Below are 27183 nucleotides of genomic sequence, written 5' to 3'. Positions count from 1 at the left end.
GCAACTAATGACCGGAATTAAATAAAACTTTATGGGAAGCTTCACTACCAAGAGGAGATGTGCATATTATCAACGGGTTCTCAGAGTAATGGCCCCTTTGAATTTTCTATAAAAAAATTATTGTCCCCCCAACTACTGTGCTATCAAGACGTTTCCTTTTATCTGAATATATAGTGCAATATTGTGACAAAAAAAAACTTTTGGGAGCAAAACCGGTCTCCGACAGTTTCTTGTTTTAACAGTTTACAACAGGTTAACACCATGGTATATCAGTTGATATTCAATTTTACTAAGGGAAATTGTATGCATTGTCATACATCAGTTCTGTAATTTAAATGCATGAATCTGCTGTTTAGTTTCTACCGGTTCATGGCCATGCATGTTAGTTTCCACTGGTTTGTAATCCATTTAAAGCACTTGGTACTTAAATTAACTTACATGTTGATGTAATGGCATATGTTGTGGGAAATAAATTATTGAGAGTCAAGTCTTCTGATAACAGTTTAATGTCTGACTCAATGTGTGCATGTTATGCATATGAGTTTTTATGCCCCCGAAGGAGGGCAAGAGTGATCAAACTGACGTCTGTCTGTCTGTCTGTCTGTCTGTCCGTCACACTTTGCATTTAGGTTTAAAAAAATTGTTCATATTGATATTTGGCATGCATGTGTATCTCATTGAGCTGAACATTTTGAGTGGTGAAAAGTCAAGGTCATCCTTCAAGGTCAAAGGTCAAAAAAACAAATCCGAGGGAAGTAATAAGCTTTAAAGGGAGATATTTATCTATACCTTCCAAAATGATAAAAAAAAATCAAAGCGAACCAATTAGGGAGCATTGTGTTATTGACACATCTCTTGTTATTTTCTAATTTTGTTAGAAAACAAAAAAAAACTAACAATATTTGTAGAAACCAGGTGATGTACCATCAGGAGTATTAATAATTATTTTTTCCTTTAGGACTGTCAATTTTTTTTTTCATTTGTTAAAGAAATATTATTATATACATGTAAGATTGTTTGAGTGACAATAATTCTTACTGAAATACAAACATACCTATACCAGAATTCTTTGAAGTTTTACCACTTAGCGTGAATGTTTGTAGTATCAAGTAATTGTATCAATTGTGTCCCTGAAAAGTTTTTAATACCACAAAATTGTTGAGGATAGATTAAGTATGTAACATTGTGCATGTGATTACAGAGTATTGATTTTTATTGGTCACAGAGTACATGTATTACATTTTTCTCAATTGATCAGTGAAAGCAAGTTGAATGTGCTGTTTTATAACCTTTCAAAAGCATAAAATGTATCCGCTTAGAGACAAAACTACGAAGCTTTGCTCAGACATGGTCTACGCACACACCTGTTATGGCCGATTGTAAAAAATGTCAAGAAGTATGACGCTGATGGTCTTGATTATTGAAGTTTTAAAATATTGAGATGATAATTGTCATTCTATCTTGAAGTTTTGTTGAAAAACTAATTAACCTGATATGGAAGAAGGTTATTGCTGTTGTAAATAACATTGATGTATAACAAATCTGGTATTTGTGCAAAACTAACTTATGATTGAACTGTTTTGTTAGAATTGAAGCAACAGTTTCAGTAGCATTACATTTTCAGTCCATTGATTCAATATTCTGAATCAAACCAATGAAAACATCTCAATATAGCAAATCAGTCAAGATTCTGTCTTTTTTTGAACAAAGGGATTTAAACATGAAAGAAAATGTCAATGAATGTCAGTAAAAATATAACATTTCATCATGGTTTATAACTGTGTATTCAAGAAAGTTATGTCAATATTCCTCTTTTTGTAACAAATTATCAAAGAACATGCTTAAAAAAGATCATAAGTTTGCAAATAAATACACAAAATGTTCCCACCATCAGGTTTGATTGATAGACAAGTGTCTTTTCAATTTGATCATATTTAATCAGAGCATGTATTAGCCACACAAAAAACATAGGCATACCATGTTAAGCAAGGCTTAATTAAACAAATGGGAACATTACTGATCCTCAAACAATTCCTAGTCATCAAGTCAACATCCATTTTGCTCACATTTCAGTCACTGTTGGAATTATTATTTAATTGCTTTGAAATGGGCTGACAATTTTAGGCAAAATTTGAATCAAGCATTAATTCAAGAGGAAACATGCGACACAAATCTAATGTGTGGTTTAAATTACACAAGCTATGTGTGTCTGGTGACTTTTCTGGGCTTTATTCAGAATCTTGACTTGTTGTTTTGCTTTATGCAGGAATTTAATAATTACTGTCAGTATTTAAATACTAAACTTCACAATAGAAAGCTTTGCCAAAACTGCAGAATTAAATGTCTAACTAATATTATAACCCAGTTTATGAATTTGCTAGTGTACTGTAAAACTTGCTGTATGCATTCACAATTGGCAGTAAATCTCATTTAGAGAAGTTTGAATTTCAGCAAATCTCCAGCAAAGCTGTCTAATTGACCTTTCGACAGCGAGAGTGAAGCCACGCCCACCGATTTCAAGGGGGGTCACTCCGCCGAAGTCCGTCATAAAAATGGCTACTCGAATCGGCCGCATAAGTGAACCAAAAAGGCCTCATGGTATACCAGAAAGGCCATACAATAGTTTTTATTATCATTGAATAGTGGTGCTGAATATAATTATCATATCTATTAAATAGTCAAAACTTTTTTATTAGTCTACTTAAAAGCCGTTAAATTTATCATCAAAGTCGGCAAAATTATCGCCAATTATCGCATACAGTATGAATTGTTCGTTAGTCACAATATTTTTCCTTGAGTAATAGATGTTTCAGTTTTTTAATTAAAAGCCGTTAATTTTTGCAACCGATGGCAACATCGCAAATGTGGCACAGGTAAGTAAATTTATTATAATAGAAGACGAAGAACGTTTTTATTGAAATCCGATATAACACATATCTACAATGCGTTTGGTCAAAATGACCCATGCGCATTGTTATAATCGTATAACAAAGTCAAATTTGTCAAAAAAGTAACATACACAATATATTATTTTATATTATTATTTCCTCGAAAACTATCTTCTGCAATGTTTAAAATATAAAAAGTTGAAAGAATTTTCATGTACAATAAAACTCGCTAATCAGACCGGGTTTTCAAAGGGTCATTCACAGTTTGCGGCATCTGTTTTGATAACGGATTAGTAGAAAGCCCACATATGGTGTAAAATGACACTTATTGGCCCCTATTGATAATTACTTGCGCATTTGAAAATAGTTTCTTAACTTACATTAAATTTGGAAGACTTAAACCGAAAGAAATAAAAAATGTTTTATTCTATGTGATATTATTAAAAATAATAACTGATTGTCTTTATTATTACGATTTCATTAGCATTAAAAAAATCTAGCAAAGTTTATAATGTCTTATTTATTTGCCGACTGCATTAGAATGTCAAATTTATTTAACGTTGGCCACCTTTGAAAAATGGTTTTAAATGTTCCTTTCTAATTTGTCTATATAGAGGATAAACAAGTACAAAGTTATACTCTTTTTTTATAACGTGTCCGTTGCAAAACTTACATTTTCTATTTTCGCGTAGTATCTTATTATAACGACTGTGTTTTGCTTTCGGGCGATCGCTTAATATGTTGAGATTAAGCTGTTCGTGTGGACGACCACAAACTGACAAAGACGAATCCAACGTTTGAATTTTTCAAGATTAGTACCCGGTTGAGGGAACGGAAAAAACGTACTTCCATCTTTTAACCGTTCTGGATACCTTGTGTCTGAATAACAAGTGCCATAACAGCACCTTTCAACCATTTTCTTTGTTTAAAACACAGAATTACGTATAAGCTTATGTGTCGGACAACGGCGAGTTTGACGGACAAAATGGCGGATAGTAACGGGCCTAATCTATGCTGTAATCTGATTGGTTAATAAGCCTGTCAATCAATCGGCTGTCGAAAGGTCAATTGGGTAATCATTGATGATGTCAGGTGTGGTGAACTATTCAATTTGTTCTTCTGGACCAGCTTCTATACTTCTCATCCCCACCAAAACCTTCTACATGATTTTCATCATGTGGAGGAAAATACCAGCTATTTCTATGTGGTGATAAGATTTTGTATCTTATGTTCCACAGAATCTGATATTTTCTTGGATAAGCTTCTTTCAGACTGGTAAATACGGCATTAATTACTTTTGAAACAGTGAATTCTATTATCATGGTTGTATTTGTAGGTGTAATGTTTTCTATAAGTAGAGTGGGGGCCAAAAATTGTCTTCGATTTTTGCGCGGATGCAGTAGACCAATTGATGTTGTAATTTGTTGTATGCAAATCATCAGAAGTGTTGAGCATGAAAATGCTTTAAAGACTTAACATTAGGACATCAGATGCAGTTATAGTTGCACGCTCAGCATCTAATCGATATGCATGGAAAGTGTAAAATATACATCTATTTTCAAGGGATTATGACATAAATACCAAAATACCAGAGTTAACAGCTTGTTTGCCAAGTCACAACGCCGTTGGATCCATGATGATTCACATCCAAGGCATGTTTAATGCTCACTAGTGACAGATGGCCCGCTGTATTGATTGTGTGTTAATAATTAATTATAAATTGAACTTCAGATGGAATTGTGTGGGTTACATGCCATCATTAAATGGTCTTGAAGCACGTTGCTGATAACTATTGACACTTCCTTCAATTCAGCATGTAATGAAGTGAGGCAGCTTTTTTAACTAGGCTCAATAGAATTGTTACATCAATTATGTGGTATGATACATCGTCCTGTACATCAAAGAGCAATTTTCAGTATTGATCTTTGAAAATCAAAGTGAACAAATATCTTTAAAAAAAAATGTTGTTGATTCAAGACAAAGTGTAAGATTTAGTCAGTACATCAAACTATATTACCAAATATCCCAACATAACAGGTTTACATAGTATTTTCACATCTTATTTTAAGAGAATTCAGATTCAGTAATTTGTTGCACCAAAAATGGCTTAACGGGCAAGACTCACTGTTAGGGTAATACATTTAAAATAAGGTGTATTAAGGTAGCAGGGTGAGGCATAATAAAGAGCACTTATTCTGCCTTGCTATATGAACTAGATTTAATAAAGTCAACTTCAAACCAAGCGGTCTTGGTTCAGGATCCCTGTTCAGACTGGGGATTTTGAGCTGGGTTAGGGACTGCCACCTCCCTCTCCTCCATACGGACTGCCACCTCCCTCTCCTCCAGAGTTTATGTGTAAGGGGTAAATTTATAAGTATCACTATTTTTATGGGATGAAGGTCATTCCGAAAAAAAAAATCCAAATTATTTGTTTTGAGTTATGATTTTTAGTCATGCTTGGCTAGCTTTGTGTGGGAAGAATGAATCATGCATACTGACAGTATGCTTTTCATCTGAAAATAAACACGGTGTGCTGGTCAATAGACAGGAGTTTTGTTTGCATGCTAGTCAGTCATTGTCTTATTCTAAGATGGAGTTTCTGTCACAAAAGCGGATTTGTATTATAACAAGGCAGTAAGAAGTCTGCAGCAAAATGGAGATAAAATCCTGAGGGTCAGTATTTGGAATAATTGGTCAGGAAAGTTTCACATCATCTGATCATAATTGATTTATGAAAAATATGTTTATTGTCCTATCATTTTCCAGCTGTGAATGACATGCCTTTGAACTGAATTTCTTGCATATTTTTGTACACTTTTTCAAGGTCTGTAAGTATTCAAATATGAGATTTATGGCATGACCAAGACATATGTTTAGTGGCCCTTGCCTGGTGTGGCATGGTAAATGGTAGGGGACCACTACCCTCTTGTCCCGTAAGTTTGTGTCCCTATTCCCCCTAGATGTTTCATATGTTTTGAATAAAATGCGTTTGGAAAAAAAATGGTGGTTGGCAACAGCAGTTAAAATGCAAGTCTAGTTGTTTTTTTCGTTCATATTCGGGCAACTACTCTGCCCCATTTCCAATGGAAAAAAGTATATATTTTTCTCATATGTGACCTTAAAATTAACGTTTGAAGGTTTCGCCCAAAAAAATAGTTTTTTTAGATCAACATTTTTTTGCATCTTTTTCGCAAGAGCAAACAATTATAGGGTAGTATCATGTTTAATTGGGCTTATAAGCCCAGTGTTTTTGGAGAAAACCCAAGGTATTTTCATAGCCAGCTTGTTGTGTCGTCCGCCGTCCTCGTCATACTAAAACCATAACATTTTGTTAAGGTTTTGAACATTGGCTCTAAAATCAAATTGCTTACACCTACAACTTGAAACTTCATATGTAGATGCACCTTAATGAATTCTACATGCCACACCCATTTTTGGGTCACTAGATCAAAAGTCAAGGTCATGTGACCTTAAGAAAAAAGAAAAAAAAATCTGACAAGCTTTCATTTATTCAAAACTGCACCCGTAGCAGAGCGAGGCACCCGTTATGCGGTGCTCTTGTTTTACTTGTAAGCAGTCACTTTAAATTTCAAGGAAAAGTATTTTGTTTTCCATAGTCTCAACTATTTGTTTTCCAAATTTATTGATAATTACCTGTTTGCTAATTTATGGATTGCTTATGTTCTGTCTATTTCAGACCAATATTTTAGTTTAAGTTTTGAAAAACAATTGAAGATATGCTATATACATTATCTGTTAAAGGAATTGAAATCCTTGTGCTAGGATCCCATGCTCATGGTTTAAGTTGCAAATTTTGTTAAATATATATCAGTTCAGTTTTCTTCCTTTTATTATGTAGGAGAAAAATTTAAGTTAAGTTACACATAATGGCCATCACATGTAAGAGTTGTTAGTGGTGTTTGACTTGTTGTATGGAAAGAAAATCAATTTTGAGGAAGTATTTTGCTTGAAATCAACAAATTATTATTTTGACCTATGAAAAGACTGTCAAGAGAGATTACCATGAGCTTGTAAACACATTGTAGTAAATATGTATTGTCTCCCTTACATCACCTTATTTCAATAATTGTCTTCTTGCAACAGCAGGTTTAAGATCTGATATTTTCAGTATTGATCTTTGAAAATCAAAGTGAACAAATATCTTTAAAAAAAAATGTTGTTGATTCAAGACAAAGTGTAAGATTTAGTCAGTACATCAAACTATATTACCAAATATCCCAACATAACAGGTTTACATAGTATTTTCACATCTTATTTTAAGAGAATTCAGATTCAGTAATTTGTTGCACCAAAAATGGCTTAACGGGCAAGACTCACTGTTAGGGTAATACATTTAAAATAAGGTGTATTAAGGTAGCAGGGTGAGGCATAATAAAGAGCACTTATTCTGCCTTGCTATATGAACTAGATTTAATAAAGTCAACTTCAAACCAAGCGGTCTTGGTTCAGGATCCCTGTTCAGACTGGGGATTTTGAGCTGGGTTAGAGACTGCCACCTCCCTCTCCTCCATACGGACTGCCACCTCCCTCTCCTCCAGAGTTTATGTGTAAGGGGTAAATTTATAAGTATCACTATTTTTATGGGATGAAGGTCATTCCGAAAAAAAAAAATCCAAATTATTTGTTTTGAGTTATGATTTTTAGTCATGCTTGGCTAGCTTTGTGTGGGAAGAATGAATCATGCATACTGACAGTATGCTTTTCATCTGAAAATAAACACGGTGTGCTGGTCAATAGACAGGAGTTTTGTTTGCATGCTAGTCAGTCATTGTCTTATTCTAAGATGGAGTTTCTGTCACAAAAGCGGATTTGTATTATAACCAGGCAGTAAGAAGTCTGCAGCAAAATGGAGATAAAATCCTGAGGGTCAGTATTTGGAATAATTGGTCAGGAAAGTTTCACATCATCTGATCATAATTGATTTATGAAAAATATGTTTATTGTCCTATCATTTTCCAGCTGTGAATGACATGCCTTTGAACTGAATTTCTTGCATATTTTTGTACACTTTTTCAAGGTCTGTAAGTATTCAAATATGAGATTTATGGCATGACCAAGACATATGTTTAGTGGCCCTTGCCTGGTGTGGCATGGTAAATGGTAGGGGACCACTACCCTCTTGTCCCGTAAGTTTGTGTCCCTATTCCCCCTAGATGTTTCATATGTTTTGAATAAAATGCGTTTGGAAAAAAAATGGTGGTTGGCAACAGCAGTTAAAATGCAAGTCTAGTTGTTTTTTTCGTTCATATTCGGGCAACTACTCTGCCCCATTTCCAATGGAAAAAAGTATATATTTTTCTCATATGTGACCTTAAAATTAACGTTTGAAGGTTTCGCCCAAAAAAATAGTTTTTTTAGATCAACATTTTTTTGCATCTTTTTCGCAAGAGCAAACAATTATAGGGTAGTATCATGTTTAATTGGGCTTATAAGCCCAGTGTTTTTGGAGAAAACCCAAGGTATTTTCATAGCCAGCTTGTTGTGTCGTCCGCCGTCCTCGTCATACTAAAACCATAACATTTTGTTAAGGTTTTGAACATTGGCTCTAAAATCAAATTGCTTACACCTACAACTTGAAACTTCATATGTAGATGCACCTTAATGAATTCTACATGCCACACCCATTTTTGGGTCACTAGATCAAAAGTCAAGGTCATGTGACCTTAAGAAAAAAGAAAAAAAAATCTGACAAGCTTTCATTTATTCAAAACTGCACCCGTAGCAGAGCGAGGCACCCGTTATGCGGTGCTCTTGTTTTACTTGTAAGCAGTCACTTTAAATTTCAAGGAAAAGTATTTTGTTTTCCATAGTCTCAACTATTTGTTTTCCAAATTTATTGATAATTACCTGTTTGCTAATTTATGGATTGCTTATGTTCTGTCTATTTTTCACAAATAAATCATTATTTTCTTTGAGGTGTTACCATTAAGAATATCGGAAACTTAACAATTAATTAACAAGCCTTTGTTCAAACATCACACCCACTGCAACCTCTGACTGTGTCAACTCAATATGATGTGATGATGCCTGTACAAGACACAGGTGATCATGCCTGCAATTAGTCCCTACAAATATAATGAGCTTGGTAAGATGATCTCACATTTTCCTGGAACCATTGCATTGCCATTAAACCGGTTGCTAGGTAATAATGGCTTTTGTCAACATCTATTTTAAAATATGGCATCGACTAACTACAGTTTATTCACCGGAGTTCTGCATCATAATTGTGATCATGGATAATAATACTTAAATAGTGAGCATGGATATTTCTGGCGGGGAAATGAAGCATGTATATCACAACATGAAGGCCCTTCAAACTGAATTGGGCATTTGTCTGAAAAAGAATGAGGTAAGAGCGGTTATCATATGTTATTAAAATGCTCTCTGTTTCCAGTTGGATTTAGATTATAAAAATGTGTTCACAATATGTTTTAATAGGAGCTATTGAAAGTAGTAGCTCTGTCTTAACAGTAGTCTTTGGGTAGCATGTGGGCATTGCTTTTGCATGATTTTTGTCCTCTACCGGTGAAACCGGAGGTGACTTATGGTTTGCACTCCGACTGTCTGTCAGTCTGTCTGTGAGTCTGTCTGTAAGTCTGTCACACTTTTCTGGATCTTGCGATAACTTTAAAAGTTCTTCATACTTTTTCATGAAACTTAAAACATGGATAGATGGCAATATGGACATTATGCACGTCATGTCATTTTGTTCCTACTTCAACAATTCTGGTTGCTATGGCAACAAATTAAAAAATAATTGCTAACAATGGTGGAGTTTCACCGGTAGGGGACCATATTGCTTGGCAATCTCTTGTTTAACCTGAGCCAGTTTGAATTTTCCAATTCTGGGCATAAGCTACAGCCTTATTTACAATGGTCCTCATGTGGTCCTCATGTGCAGACAGCTTACTGCAAAGGCAAACAGATTTTGGGCAACTATTACAACACTTGTTTGGAGATTTGCTTTTTATTATGTCCCCCACCACTATAGTGGGGGACATATTGTTTTTGCCCTGTCTATTGGTTTGTGTGTTTGTTTGTTTGCCCCATCTTTAACATTTGCAATAACTTTTGCAATATTCAAGATAGCAACTTGATATTTGGCATGCATGTGTATCTCATGGAGCTGCACATTTTGAGTGGTGAAAGGTCAAGGTCATCCTTCAAGGTCAAAGGTCAAATATATGGGTCAAAATCGCTCATTTCATGAACACTTGCAATATTGAAGATAGCAACTTGATATTTGGCATGCATGTGTATCTCATGGAGCTGCACATTTTGAGTGGTGAAAGGTCAAGGTCATCCTTCAAGGTCAAAGGTCAAATATATAGCTACAAAGCGGCGCAAAGGGGACATAGTGTTTCTGACAAACATATATCTTGTTGGATTGGAGATAAAATCCAATTTTACCACAAGGGAATGCAACATGTCACATTGTATTCTTCACCTTGTTTTAAGCAGATTTAATAATTGATGTTGTTCTTGACATATTTATTTTTAGAAAAAAAAGTGATTATATGTGTAGACTGTACATGTATTAGTAACGTAACAATCATTTCCAGAGTACATCTCCATATTTTGTAGTAATTTTAGTAATTAAGCAGTTGGAAGTTAATCCAGTTGTAAAAACGTTTTGCTGTATATGTCATGTGTACATTACAAATGACCATGTGGCTAAGCAGGCCATGGCCCTGTGGGTGACATGGTTTATATAGCCTTTTAAAGTAAAAAAAATCTGTCCTTTGAAAAAGAAAAGCTCAGAGGTTTATTAATTGATCTATGACAATATAAAGTTGAACTTCAAAGAATGGACAAATACATCAGCTAAATACAATTTATCCCCTCAGCTAAAAATAAACCACTACTAGGATGTGCAAATTCTTTGGTTCCTGGTTAGCGTCCATGGTCCATTTTGTTTTTATTAGGTCATCTATTTTTTTTTTTTTAAATATGAGCTATTGTCATCACCTTGGCGTCGGCGTTGGCGTCCGGTTAAGTTTTGCGTTTACCCCGGCGAAATGTTGTTCATGATTTCATGAACACTTCAAGCCAATCAAGAACTGTTCATGAACGGTTCTGAAAAAGTTCCTGAGCTTGGTTCATGAACTTTTGGACATGAACTGTTCTTAAGACATGTTCATGAACTGTTTATGAATTATTGTTGAACATTTCAAAGTTATGAACAGTTCTTCATCTAACCATAAATACTTAGTGATGAACATTTCATGCACAAGTATTTCTAATGACTTTTCTGAGACAGACTTTAAGGATCCATCATGAATAATTCATGAATTCCTTTGTGCTAGATGTTTCATACATATTTTTGAAAGTAATATTGAAATGTCTAGCATACAAATCTTGTAGATTTGTGAAACCTGTGAAGTTAGTATGAATATGCATAGTACTTTCACCACTGTAAGTTAGAGTTCTTGACCTGTTCTAGAGAATTTTAAGAACATTTGTACAAGAACTGTTCAAGAACTGCCTTCAGGAACACTTCAATTACTTTTTAAGGACCTTTCCTGTTCTTGAATTATTCTTAAACTATTCTTGAACACTTTAAGAACTTTTTTGAACAACATGTTTCCTTCTGATGTTCTTAAACAGGTCTACACAATGTTTTTGAACGTATGATGGACTTTTAAGAATCCAATATGTTCTTAAAAGGATCTGTCATTGTTCTTGGAAGACTTAAAAGACAAGTTTAAGAACTTTTTAAGGACAACTTATTTCAAGAACAGTTTAAGATGATATCAAGAACTCAATGTACATTGCATTGCTGTTTTTACAAAGAAAGAATATTGTGTGCACAGGAAGTTGAAACGGAAGGCACATGGTTTATGTTATATTTGAAAATGTAAGTCTTTAATAAATTCCCGGCTGAACTGATCAGCCATTGGTTCCATTTCAAGTTCTTTGGCACTGTAAGTGTAACCATTTCAGGGAAACCATTGATTAGTAAATGATTCTTGAACTGAAAATGAGACTATTCATAAGCTTTTCAATACATGAATTATTCATGAACATATAGTGCAAAGTTGTATTATGAAATTTAAAGAGTATAATCAAACCACTTGTATCTCAGTTATTAGTGTTATATTTAAATTATTGTTATATGTTGCTATCAATATGTTAAGTGCTAATAAAAGACTTGTTTCTTCTTACCCTGACCTGTTTGTTGAGCTTTAGTAACACTTATGATAACCTTTGCATAAATTGACAAATTCTTGTTTATGAATAGTTCATGAACACTTCATGCCACCTCAGTTCATGAACTCTTGAAGAACTATGGTTCATGAACTATTCAATTACAGTTCGTGAACAGAAAATGAGCCATTGAAAAATAGAAGGAAAATGTTCATGAACTGTTCGTGAACAGCAAAACCCTGAAGAATTTTTCAAGAATTGTGTTGTTCATGAACTGTTCAAGAACACTTCATGCCATTGATGTTCATGAATAGTTCATGAACATTTCATGCCATAATGGTTCAAGAATAGTTCATGAACACTTCATGCCACACGGGTTCAAGAATAGTTCATGAACACTTCATGCCATAAGGGTTCAAGAATAGTTCATGAACACTTCATGCCATTAGGTTTCAAGAATATTTCATGAACACTTCATGCCATAAGTGTTCATGAACAGTTCATGAACTAAAATTTCAAGAACTTTTCACAGACATGGCTCATTTTCTGTTCACGAACTATTTGTGAACAGTTCATGAACTCAGTTCACGAACAGTTCATGAACTGTTCACGAATTATTCGTGAACTGCAGAACAACATTTCGCAGGGGTAGGTCCACTTTTCTCAGAAAGTATCAATGCTATTGCATTCAAACTTGGTACACTTACTTACTATCATGAGGGGACTTGGCAGGCAAAGTTAGATAACTCTGGCGTGCATTTTGACAGAATTATGTGCCCTTTTTATACTAAGAAAATTGAAAATTTTGGTTAAGTTTTGTGTTTAGGTCCATTTTATTCCTTAAGTATCAAAGCTATTGCTTTCATACTTGCAACACTTACTAACAATCATAAGGGGACTGTGCAGGCAAAGTTATGTAACTCTGACTGGCATGACTGAATTATGTGCCCTTTTTATACTTAGAAAATTTGGTTAAGTTTTGTGTTTAGGTCCACTTTATTCCTACAGTATCAAAGCTATTGCTTTCATACTTGCAACACTCATTTACTATCATAAGGGGACTGTACAGGCAAAGTTATGTAACTCTGACTGGCATTTGGACGGAATTATTGTCCCTTTATACTTAGAAAATTGAAAATTTGGTTAAGTTTTGGGTTTTGGTCCACTTTACCCCTAAAGTATCATAGATATTGCTTTCATACTTGGAACACTCGCAAACAATCATAAGGGGACAGTAAATGGACAAGTTGCATAACTCTGGTTGTCATTTTTACGGAATTATGGCCCTTTTTTGACTTAGTAACTTTGAATATATGGTTAAATTTTGTGTTTCTATCCACTTTACTTCTAAAGTATCAAGGCTATTGCTTTCAAACTGCAAATACTTTCTTGCTATCATGAGGTTACTGTACCTGGCAAGTTGAATTTTACCTTGACCTTTGAATGACCTTGACTCTCAAGGTCAAATTATTTAATTTTGCTAAAATTGCCATTACTTCTTTATTTATGATTAGATTTGATTGATACTTTGACAAAACTACTTTTACCTGACATACCACAATAGACTCCACCCAAACCATCCCCTGTGCCCTCCCCCCCCCCCCCCCGAATCCCCCCCCTAATTTTTTTTTTTAAGATCATCTCACAAATGACCACCACACCCTCACACTATACCCCCCCCCCACCCCACACCCCAAATTATTTTTTTGAAACGGTTAAAAAACACAAATATTTATTTTTATTATTTTATGTTTGAAATATCGTCCAACCATCACCAAAGATAATGTTATAAATGTCCACACCCCACACTATACACCCCGTTCACTCCACCCCTCCTTCCTTTGTGATTGAAATTGAGAGTCCCTTGACCTTTAAAAAGAAAATAGATGAGCGGTCTGCACCCGCAAGGCGGTGCTCTTGTTAAATACTGTTGTTGTTTTTTTTTTATGTACATCCCATAATACTAGAAAACAATCTGGCCTTGTTTAAACTGTGGCTTTATGCATGTTTAAAAAAAAGATGAGTGATAGAACCTAAAAGGTGTTTTCTATTCTATTTTGTATAATATTTATAGATGAGTTGTTGAATGATGTTTCTATTTTGAGAACAAGTGTTTTTTATTGGCCTTTTTTATTGGCCTTTGGAGTGACAGCACTCTCCTGTATCTATTTTCCATCAGTGAAACACAATAATGTTTATCACCTTAATGATCCAACCAGAAAGGTCATGTAAACTACCATACTGATTCTACCATTTTATTACTCAATGTTTTTTTTACAGTATCAGGTCACTGTTAAAAAATGTATGTTTAATATGCTTGCAAAGTGGAAGAATGACAAAAATGAATGTTACACTTGCAAAGTGGAAGAATGACACAAATGAATGTTACATTTGCAAAGTGGAAGAATGACAAAAATATATGGTACACTTGCAAAGCAGAAGAAAAGGCTGTAAAGAACACTGTTTTGCAACAGCTCTTGTTATAAAAGTTTTTAACTATTAATGTATTTGTAACACTGATGAAGATGTTTTATGTGTCTGTTGTGATTAGAATTCCATACAAACACTTTTATAATTCAATCAGTAATCATGCCACTTGTCCCACAGTGATGGTGTTTTGGTCATCATTATTGATGATTTAATGCTACATGTGAGGCAACAGTTAGATATTGGTTGCACATACAAGCCAACAGAGACTACAGTAGCAATTCTATTACTTCAGACTACACCGATATATTGCTGATTTCTTAGAATCTGTCGGCATCTTGTTGGAAAAATTGGATAAGTGGGGGTCATATTCAGGACCTGGGATTTTTTATGGAATTGGATTATTTGTGGCCATCTGTTTTTCTGGACAAAATTAGTTTGTCAGTAAAATTAGACAGACATAAGTGAAACTTTATGCAGAAGAAGCATCTTAAGAAAAAACTGGATAATGTTGACTTTCAATTTTTTTATGTTGGAGGGATGAGGATTTGTTTTTATTGTCCCCTACCGGTTTCACCGCAGGGGGACTTATGGTTTGTGTTCTGTGAGTCTGTCACACTTTTCTTGATCCTGCCATAACTTTAAAAGTTCTTCATATTTTTTCATAAAACTTGAAAAATGGATAGATGGCAATATGGACATTATGCACATCATTTCATCTTGTTCCTACGTCAAAAATTCTGGTTGCTACTGATTAAAAAAAATCTAAAATTTCTGACAATGATGTAGCTGGTAGGCGACATTATATTGCTTGGCAATAGTCTTGTTTTAATATAAAATTTCTTAAGATATCAACAAGATTTATTTTAACTTAGGGAAGAATTGGAAGACAATTTAGTGTCAAAATCTTTGCATGCTATTTGACGGTTTAGTGTTGGAAATTAGTTAAATGTGTTAACGGCAGAATTAAAAAAATTTAGATTCTCAAAAGGGACTTAACCCTTTACCTCTCAGAAACGCATTTTGACGCATTTTAAGTCCTTTAGAAAATCAAATTAAATTTAAGCCCTTTCTTAATATATTAAAGTTAAAAGGCTTCATTTCCAACCTTAAGAGAATGATGAGTTAAGCAAACAGACTTCAAGTTACTTGGAGGCTGTTCTGGTGTTAATTGGTTGCAAAAGCCGTGTTCACTTTGCTTCTGATGGGAAAGGGTTAAACTGCTAAATTTTCACATGTGCAAAGAGTGTTTGCATAAGGAAAAATTTATTTTAATCATGTGTCTTATATAACATCCCATATACTGTCTTTCATAGCCTTAGACTTAAGTTATTTCGTACGACACTGGTTGTCACAGCTATAACTCACAGTGGATACTTGATGTTCCAAGATTAAAATAGCTGTAGTCCTAAAAAGTTTAGGCGCAATTTTCTTTCAATAAGATTTGTTGTCTCAGACATTTTCTGATTTAATGATACAATTAGTTGAAACCTGTGCAGTGATGTCTGTTAATCTCATTGTCTGGGGAGTCACTGAGACTGAAGTCTCCCCTTCAGAGTGATGTTGGACAAATCTGACTTAGTTAATTTCATTCTGCTTAAAAATTGATCTTGGGTTGTAATGCACTATTTAATGACTTCCAGATTTGGGTCATCATGCACTATTAGATTTCGTGATTCTAAATCAGATTTACTACGCAGTCAAATTTACATGCAAGAACTGGAGAAAGTCAAAAATTGTGTCAATTTGTGAAGACTTATTTCCATGTTTCTTAACCGAATGTGGACAATGAAGATGAAATGTTCAAGGTTGTTTTACATTTGAATTATTTGTTTTGAGTTTGGGTAATTTTAAAACAAGAACAACACAAAGCGTGGCCAATAGTTGGTGAAAATGCTAGTGTGAATACCCCATTCTTAGACTGTTGTTAGATATGTGAAATTTCAGTCATGGACACAGAGGTATCATTATCTGATACATTTGAAATTGTTCAGCTTGTACAACATTGTTGATTAAAAAATATGTTAAAAAATGGAGAATGAACGAGGAGGGATGTGTGTGAGATTAGAAAATGGAGGCACACATTTGCTGCAATCTGTGTCTTGTATGACCCACTGTAATGGAGGCCATTTCACGACCTTGACCCCAGTTGCAGAGGTCAGACAAATTATTTCCATGGAGGAAGTCACATGTAAATTAAGGGGCATCCAGGTAGGCAAGATTGCTTATAACTTGTTTGTTCATGAAGAAAGCAAATGATATTCATTTCAGTGAAGCCTTTTACTGTCAGATGAGGCTAAGTTTCTATGATTCACATTTATGGGCTAGTCCAACTTGTTGACGCTCTCAAATATTTAGCTACTTTTTACATTGGTAATATTTGGAGCATACAACCAAAACAATGGTGGAAAGTTTTCCTTCTTTGTCTATATTGTTGCGCAAGTATTTTGTGCGCAAAATTCAAGCCTCGATATCAGACAGTTAATATCAAAGGATTGCAATAATATTTACATACATGTGTAGATAATTCATTTCTCGATAATGTTCCGTAAGAATTATGTTATGATACTTTGTATTTTTTCGCCTGAGCAATTTAAATCCAACCACTATTCAAATTGTCAATACTTCTCGATTCGCTGGCTGTGTAGATATTTATCGATAACACAGCCTCGCGATTCGCTGGCTGTGTAGATATTTATCGATAACACAGCCTCGATGTAAACCATGTGGTTTAATGTGAGAATAAACGGCGGAAATTTGTAAACGGTACATAAATAAAAGTGATACAGATCGTACAGTATACCGTCCTATGTATCATAGAATATAATTACATACAAAAACACAGACAGAGGTGTGAAAAAGACATGCATAAAAAGTTGTTGAAACTAAGAAGAGTGAATAAAAACTGCAGCATATCTGTTTTGAACATATGCTTATTAAATCCACAAAGATGTGCATACTAGATCTACTTACGTAAAAGTCAGTGTTAAAAGCTCATGTTGAATAAAATTTACATGTACAAGTTACACCGTAATGCCTGCTTCTGATTGGGTCATATTTAAATCTGTTTCATAGCATGGATAATGGCGAGAGGACAGTGATTTTATTGCGATTTAAGCAGAAGTTTAACTGAAGAATTAATGCCTTTCTAACTTCAATTCGACAATATTTGAGGTAAAAATGGACTTCTGAACTAAAACTGTATGAGTTGGTAATGTTATTTTGCAATTTTATGCAAATTAATGAACATTTAAACTTTCTGGTTTCCACCACGTAATTGGTCCTTCGCCGATAAGACGTTCCAAAGAATTTAGCCCATATAAAAAGTATCTCTAAATTCTTTGCGCGTCTTATAAATAAGACTAATTTATGGGCATATGTTCATGAAAACTTTCATTATTCAGAGGCATTTTGTGATTGTGCCTGTTTATGTTTGTATTTATTGGTTGTAAGTTCTGTTTGATTCTGGCATTAAAATCCCAATATAAGTTGAGCAGCTTCCTGTTCATCATGAACTAATGGGAAACAAGTCAATAGAATAGCAAAGGTAAATATATATGTAAATGTTACTTTCAACATTGTGTAAATTGTTATATACTTGTTTCCATGTTCACCATATGTTGTGCATGAAGTTTCTTAGTGCCTGAATCTATAATAACCTCTGTCATACTGGACCGCCATCCCCATTACCATAACTGTCAGTTTTTGGAAACGCTGTAAGTGGTCACAGTGTGCGCCCCATCATTTTTTCACTCAATGAAATCCAAATTCCTTCAACTTTTGTGCTAGGGCGCTGCAATCTATTTTCTTTGTGGGTACTTCAGCTCCATATAATTTTTCCAGTTGAGGAGTTTGTTAAGAGGAATTGTATTGTTATTTCTTTCCCTTCACTTTTATCCCACGAACTCATTCATTTGTTAAATGTGCAAAAAGATTTCTTCATGCAAATACCATAGTGTTAATAGTACTCCAGTAATTTATATTACTTCAAATCATTCATTCATATTGAAGGTAATTATTTATCTACATTAATTTTTAAATCCACTTTTCTAGTCAGACTTTGCCCAAAGGTTTCACTTGTCATGAATACAATTTTGTTACTTGTCTTAATACTTTAAAATGCATATAACATAATATTCTTTTATAACTCACAATTGTATTACAATCACTACTGTATAGGAACATTATTAGTGTAATATTTTTACTTTGCCAACAAACACATTAATTTATTTAACAACAAACTGACTAAAACTTCAGAAAAAACAAGTATTTTTTGTTAACAATTAATTAAAAAAAAACAACATACCTAAATAGACTGGATGCGAGAATGAGTCTTCTTGAAATTAAATTCATGGTGACAGTGTTGTAAATTGTGCTCCTGGAATATGTCATGCTTTATTGTAAAAATGTTCATTTTGTTTTTCAATAGTCTAGAGGACTAGCAGATTCCTTTTTTAAATTTTCTTGAACTATATTTAAGTTGTACTTAACAATGAGACTGCTATAAATGTCTAGCCCTGCATTGTTATGTTTAATTATACAATTACCATTTTCCTTTTCGTCACTTATACATTCTTATTTTTTTTATTCATAAATTCATAACACGCAATAAAACATCTGATTTGTCCATATTCACCCTTTTAACATTTCCCTTCTGATACTACACTGTAACTCCAATATAGTGCGGTCCGTTATAACGCTGTGTCCAATATAACGCGGGGGGTCCTTGGATCCCGTTTTTTCTCCAACCTTCCATTTCTGATTCAAACCAATGTTATGCATCTTCATGTATTTTCAGAAAATTCAAAGATGGCGGCGATCACAGCCTGCTTGCTTTATCCGTCCGTTTAACCGATTTTAATCGATTTTAATCGATTAGAAGTTAAACGACACGAGAAAGCTAACTGGTGTTAATCTCTTGTGTAATGTCAATAAAGGTCAATAAAGGTGTGAAAACTTGCGAGTCAGTGTTTATTACATGTATTCTCTATCAGAGCGGCTCAGTGCGCTATTTTCAATAAGGTAAGTGCAAGTGGAATAATTATCAAATTAAAGTTATTCAAAACGATTAAAACATTTTTACTTTGATTTGATTGCAGTTTGTCCATATGAAAGGAGCGGCTGTGAAATATACTGCGCACAACTAGTATACTGCGCAGCCAGAGACTCGTGCAAGCAGAGAAAGATGACGGAATATTTCACATTTCATAGCGAATAGATGAATTACCTGTTAATGTTTTGTATGTATCGTGTATTGTATAAACTTTGACAGTGTTATCGTTTATTATATGCTATACATGCTTGATAAATAAAAAGATCTTTGTTTATGTTTAATGTTTCTGTTGTTTCTGTACGTGTACGAATAATAAATTAAATAATCCTAACGATTTATTTACGTGCTAACGCAGTATACTTAACAGAGATTCACTTCAATTTTTGCCATTTATCAGAAAGTCCACGGAAAGCACGATTTTTACATGACGCGTATGACGCAATAAAACATTTCTTTGTACATGTGTCGTATTGCATTCAATCTAAATTTAAAGTCGCTCGCCCAATTAAAGCTCTGTCCCATAATGCACTGTACTCTTTTTCTGAAAATTGGCGTCGGCATATGGATGTGCTTATGAATCTCATATTTCTCGTCATAAATGTTAAAGATTATTTTTTTCGTAATTGATGTTGTGATTATATTGGATTATCGGATGCATGTGCACATTAGAAAAGCGGTATGTATTACGTTATCGTTCGATTCGGTTTATATGCAAGTATTTTCGGATGACAACAGAGCATGGCAATACACAGGACCTATATTATAGGCTATACTTTACCTGTTTTTATATCCCCCTGCAATAAATTAGCTCAAAACTTATAACGCTGTCCGTTTATAACGCGGTTGCGTGGCTTGGACCCCGTCATCCGCGTTATACTGGAGTTACAGTGTATAATGTTCAGTTATTGATTGATACATTCTAACAGACAACTTACTTAACATTTTACACTCCCCTGAGAAATATCTCCAGCTAAAAATTCACCTAAAGACTTTTGAGAGACAAAATCTGAGGCTATTAAAGGGCTGGAAGAGTTAAAGCCTGTATGGATACCTTACTCTTTCATTGTTTAGTTTTAACAGGTGTCATTATCTTTCAATAGAGTGTTATTGTTTGTTTGGAAAAACCAATGTCCTAAAAAGCATGACAAGAGAGATCTTTGCTTTAAATTAAGTCATTTGTGGTATGCATATTTATAGATATCAATGCGTTGTTATAAGTTAATTAACCAATTTTATTTTGTTTACTCATTGAGTTTTTTATTTTTACATATTTTAGGATATGTTCAATGTCAGTGTATTATTGCATCTTATCTGGACCTCTGCGTCTAAATAGATTATCTTATATAAACTTATTGTGATTATCTTCTATAAACTTATTGTGATTATCTTCTATAAACTTATTGTGATTATCTTCTATAAACTTATTGTGATTATCTTCTATAAACTTATTGTGATTATCTTCTATAAACTTATTGTATCATTATATGGCAAGTGCCATGAAGCATGGCAATACATATTTTATGTTGAAATGTGCCCCCCACCCCTTATATGACCCCCTCCCAGCTTCCAGAGTAGGGACCGAGTCCAGGACCTCCTAATTACCAGGTGGACACCATCAACTATGGCAACTGACAGTAATTGATGTATTGGATTTGAAACAGGAATAAAGGCAGAGTCATATCAAAATAACATGTGAAGTGAAGTTGTAGGATTTGATCAGAATTGTGCTATGACTATTGGTTACCTTTTGTGTACATTTCTTCATTAATAATTTATACAGGCCAGGTTTTCTTTGATTTCTTTTCGGTAGTTAGCCCATATAACATGCCTGTTACAAGATATATTTAGTGTTATGGTACATTTGCTTGGTTTCTGATCTAGCATCTGTATGTTAAGTTGTGTATATAAATATTGATTTCTTCGTATGGATCAGTGTGTCTGGATGGCCATATATTGACCTTCAGGTGTGAAAGTCTAAGGCTTTCATGGAAGATTATTGGAATAAAAGCAGGTATCTGGAGAAGCGCCCCCCCCCCCAGAGAACTGCCCCCGGAGAACTGCCCCCTTATTTTAAAGGTGGCGGAGAGGTGCCCCCCCATCAAATCGGTAGGGGCGGAGAACTGCCCCCCTGTCAGAATTTAGTAGGCGGATATCTGCCCCCCCCCATCAAATCTGTAGGGGCGGAGAACTGCCCCCCGGTGTCATATTAGTTATTAGTTACGTAGTGAAAACAATACTTACGGGTATTTTTACGTTATCGCCGTACACATTTTATCCGGTAACAATTGAATTTCAGTACAAGTATATTACCATTTATCGAACTGAATAACACAAATTGTCTAGAGGCATGTGATAATACTGTTTAAGGCCCTTAGTGCGCATCTGCACCACTCACTATACATGAATGCCATGTAAAAGTCATGTTTTAATAAGAGCGCGAAACATAGTCGAAATCCACACAGGAAACGCGTGCGTGTTAATACTGGCCAAGTGTCGCAACTAAATATAGACCTGCAACTCAGTACTTATGGAGGAAAAGTTACATCGGAATTAATTTTCATTATAAAGATAGTATTGACCAATGGAAAAAAACCGTAAATTTACGTATAAAAAGGGAAATTAATAGGCAAAGCGAAGGCATTAATTTAGCTGACTTGAAGAAAAAAGTAGAGTGAAGTCGAATTTATAATCAATTTATTTATGTTGTTTAGTTAATTCATGTGTCATACAAAATGACATACATAAATACACACATTACACATATTACGGCAACAGTTTGCATTTTGAGCAGATCATGTCGACATGCCAAACAAACAAAATCGGTAACAGTTGCTTTAATTAGTAGCTAATTAGGCAGGCAGAGAACTTGTTACCGTTAACGATAAGCACCGCGATCTTTTAATCTTTTAATTGGTAGACCGGACCGACCTTTATTGTTAAGAACTTGTTAGCTTTGAATAAAGCCGCATACGGGTTTATTATATTGAACCGTCCAAATCCGTAATTGGCGCAAACAAACAAATAAATTATTGTTTTCAGCTTGCATAAGGATGGATTAAATTGCATGCTAATTGTTTGTTTTACTTACGGGGAAAATATCAAATAATTCAGCTGAGAAAACTTTTTATTAGCAAAAAGTGATTTGTTTTTCTTTGTTCACATAGACGAAAATCACGTGATTATCAAGATGGCGACGTCCATGCCGAGGCAGGTTTTTTTTGCCGTTTTATAACTTTTATTACTTGTACAACTTTATATTACTTTTGAAATTTCACTCAATTTCCAGACATAATAGCAAGAAAGTTACTGGCGTTATTGTCATTATAATACTCGCTTTATATATTGCCGCGAAATTTCTTTAATTAGGGGGCACTTCTCCGGGTCATCAATTCTGACAGGGGGGCAGTTCTCCGCCCCTTATCAATCGGCAGGGGGGCAGTTCTCCGCCCTATAAAAAACAGTGAGGGGGCAGTTCTCCGCCCAGTGAAAAATCTTTGGGGGGGCAGTTCTCCGGGGGGGCACTTCTCCTAGAGCCATAAAAGCATAGTATAATTTTAAGTTCATTCAATATGAGAATACCATTGTACACATAACAACAAAAATAATTACTACAACTGAAAATTATTATATATGTCAAAACAAAATATGATTAAATATATTTACATGCATTTAATTAATTTTAGTTTAGTTCTTTTAAATAAAATCTAGTGGTTTTTATAATAAAATGTACTTATTTAGATGTTGTCTAGAAATTTTCTCTAATTCAAATCGATTGCACGCAAAATAATTATGTAACAATATTAATGTAATTTGTCGTCAGAACGTCTTCTTTATGATATTGGAAGTAATTATCAGGGACGGTTGTACACATATAAATTCCAAATATAGTCCCTCTTTTCTGGTTTTATATGTAAAACCATTGATTTTCATTCTAGCTTGCATTCCGTGACTGTTGCCCATTTCTGTAACAAAATTGCTAGTCTTCATCAATATCCACACAACTCTGTTTTTGCAAATTCGACATTGACCAGTTTGTAAAGTGCAGTAAAATTTTAGTTTTGCAATTTCGTTAGATAGCAGGGTATTGTTTTCAACATTTATGTTATAAAATCTGTCTGGAAGAAACTTAAAAGTGATATATTTCAAGCATTATTGAGAAATTTGTTAAGAAATTATTTTCTTCAGTTAAAAATACTGTGAATGTTTGTGTTTTTTATGTAAATTTCGAAAGATAATGCAGTCCATGCTTCAATTTTCCATTGTGAAACAAATGCGATGAAACTTATATGAGTACATTTTAGCAAGTCTCAGTGAACACCAGACTTAATGCATGTGTGTTAAGTATAGTCCAAGGTTAGTGAAATTGTACAGGCTTATCAAGGATGACACTGTCTGCCTAGCCCTTTGCATGCTGGGAAATTTGTCATCTGCTAAAATGTCGTCTGCTGAATTTCTAAAATAAGCATTTTCTTTGAATTTTTTCAAAGAATACTATCAGAATAGCAAACAGTTTGGATCCTGATGAGACACCACGTTCTGTGGCGTCTCATCTGGATCCAAACTGTTTGCAAAGGCCTTCAAAATTCGGTTCCAGCGCTTAAAGGGCTAGACTGGTTTTCTGTTTGAAAGAGATTTTTCCTTTAGAAGAAAGATTCCATAAAAGCTAAAAATAATTGGTCGCTGATTAGTATGTGGGGACTGCATAGGCTAATCTGGGACGATGCGTTATGCGCATAAATTAAGCACAGATTTCCCTGAGTCCAGCTTATTAATTCTTTCAGGGGATTCTATAACTTATGTTTTTTCTTTGGTAAACAAATCCAGTTTAACTGATCCTGATCCTTATTCTTAACTAATATCTCATATGTTTGTATTAACCCTTTGCATGCTGGGAAATTTGTCATCTGCAAAAATGTCGTCTGCTGAATTTCTAAAATAAGCATTTTCTTTTATTTTTTTAAAAGAAAACTATCAGAATAGCAAACAGTTTGAATCCTGATGAGACACCACGTTCTGTGGCATCTCATCTGGATCCAAACTGTTTGCAAAGGCCTTCAAAATTCGGTTCCGGCACTGGAAGAGTTAAAACAGATGTCATTATGGTATACCTGCCTAAAATTAGCTGTATCCTTTGTGCTTCTGGTTTGATCTTGATGCCATTACTTTATGGCCATTTTATTCTATAATATCTATTATATCAAGTCCATTGTGTGTTTCCAGAAAGAGACCACTGGTCAGTTTGTGTTGGACAAGGTCTGTGAAACCCTGAACCTCTTGGAGAAGGATTACTTTGGACTGCGATATGTCGACGCAGAGAAACAGAGGGTATGTACACCGCAATGTGCTCAAATATTACACTTCCTATCATGACTGATGTGTTCTGATTTTGTTTGCTGGTAAGGGTTATTGGCATACATGCAGGATCATGAAGCGTTTTGCTGGAAATGCAGTGCCTGTAATGCAATCTGCAACTTAGATTAAACGTTCTGGAGATCACTGTGTTCAACTAGTTTAACACCGCATAAATCAGTATGCAATATAGATCTGGCCAATAATGAAACGCGGTATCTCAATCGTCAATGAAGAGTCGTTGATACCATTGCTTTCATGCACTGCACACCTTTTTATTGCCATTTTGGGGAAAAATGCAATTTCGGCATTCCACTGATTTGGGAAGAATTTATTTAATACAAATCTTGCTTATAATTATATAACTGTTTTGATGTAATTGAAATTAAATTGAGATATAATAATTATTTAATACTTAAAAAAAAGAGTTTTTTTTTCAAATTGGGACTTAGTTTAACCATTTTGGTATGGCAGTGCTCCAGCTTGGCCTTAATGGAAGGGCGCTTTGCCCTACCCTTCTGAAGCCCCGCCCTGCCCTTTTGAAGCCCCGCCCTTCACTTCCAAGGCCCAGACCTGCCCTGCCCTTTTATTTTATTTAAAAAAAATCGAGACATTATTACCGTAGGTTTCCACGTATAGCGCGCTCCCGTGTATAGCGCGCAGGCTGTTTTTTAAATGCAAAAATGGAGAAAAAAATATCTAAAGACAATGAAACCACCAAATCGGACCATAAATGGCCGCCATTTTACTATTGCACAATCCAATAATCCGGGGCATTGGAAAGCTTAATTAAGCATTCAAAATAGGAAGCGTCATTATGATGAGGAGCATGGGTTGCATAGCACTATACTTTTCTGACAATTTTGTCATTTTCTAGCAAAAGTTTAACAGTCAAAGTGCATTTCTTGAAAAACATGAGAAAATAAGAATTAGTGTACATCGTGTGTTTTTTCCTCGGGGAAAGCATGGGCATTACCAGTAAATTTAAATGTCGCATGGGAGACAGGGATACAGTTGTTGAGGTACACCACTGTTGAACGTTCAATATTTATACACACAAAATGCAATTGCATATCTTCACGTTCTCAAGTGTCAATTAGTGTCTCAAATGTCAATTAGCGTCTTAAAAGTCGTGGCACATATTACTCAATAACATCTGCCAATTACGAAGTGCAAAATGACCCCCTTTCACACCTACCGTTACCCGCAAAAAAGACCTCGTTCGCACCTACCCATGCCTGCTCTCCGGAATGTCGACAACAATCCTCATCGGAATTTATCAATAAAGAAGTGTAAAAACACAAACAAAGAAATGTCCGCAAGTTTATTCAAGCAAATTTATATTTGACCAAAACTTCTTCTACCACATTTATATCTACCAGTAGCGACTTCTTGTTGTTTCGACAATGGCCCCTCAGTCTGTAGGATTATAGGGTGGTAGTTTTCTGGAAAAAAACATGGCGGCCATTTTGATTATTTACGATTACACAACATATTTGTTACCAATTTAGCAGCCAGGATAGCGTTGTATCAATGTATAGCGCGCACCAGCTTTTTAATTTGAATTTTGGAGGTAAAACACTGCGCGCTATACGTGGAAACCTACGGTATTTATAAATCTCGTATTACATTGATATTACATTGTACACATTTGATTACATGGTTGAATAATAATGGAAATAATATATTCTAACAATTATTAATAATTAATACAAACATTATGATTAATATTAATTACTAGGAGCATTCTGTATACGACTTCACGCTCGAAAGTGCCCTTTTGACAAATTACTGGGCGCTCCAAAGTGCCCTTTTGACAAAATTGTTCTACTTCCATCTGTTTGTAATAAGAACCGAGTATTTATTCAATATAATGATGTTCCATTTTAATTCTTGCTCTGTTAATGAAAAGTTCAATCAAGTAAAATATTGCTGGTGCTTCCAAAGAAGAATGTAAAGGGGTATGGGAAGTGTTGTAAAATAAAATTAACAGCAATTTTGTAAAATAAAATTTAAAGCAATTTACAGCAATGAATAAAGTAATTTTTAAAGAAAAGCAATTTTTAAAAGAAAATTCCAAATTATTATGATATATCAGGACTGGTGTAAATGCATTTACATAAGCTTGAAATGTTAAGTCCTTTAAAATAAAAGTTATTGAATGTGAATTTATGTTAACTCTTTCAGTGCTGGAACCAAATGTTATAAAGGCCTTTGCAAACAGTTTGGATCCTGATCAGACGCCACAAAACGTGGCTTCTGATCAGGATCCAAACTGTTTGCTATGCTGATAGTATT

The 27183-nt window shown here is 34.5% G+C and overlaps 1 protein-coding gene across 6 annotated transcripts in view; it reads left to right on the top strand.

Moving 5' to 3' along the window:
• Positions 1-27183, top strand: part of LOC127871552 (FERM domain-containing protein 5-like) — a 181783-nt gene that overhangs the window by 14829 nt on the left and 139771 nt on the right. For all 6 annotated transcript variants that reach the window (XM_052414593.1, XM_052414595.1, XM_052414594.1 and 3 more), the window contains exon 2: positions 24757-24861. In XM_052414593.1, the coding sequence (XP_052270553.1) occupies positions 24757-24861 (105 nt within the window). The remainder of the gene's footprint in view (positions 1-24756; positions 24862-27183) is intronic.

The sequence above is a fragment of the Dreissena polymorpha genome, chromosome 3, assembly GCF_020536995.1.
Source record: "Dreissena polymorpha isolate Duluth1 chromosome 3, UMN_Dpol_1.0, whole genome shotgun sequence".
Lineage (NCBI taxonomy): Eukaryota > Metazoa > Mollusca > Bivalvia > Myida > Dreissenidae > Dreissena > Dreissena polymorpha.
This window is presented reverse-complemented; position numbering and strand designations above follow the sequence as displayed.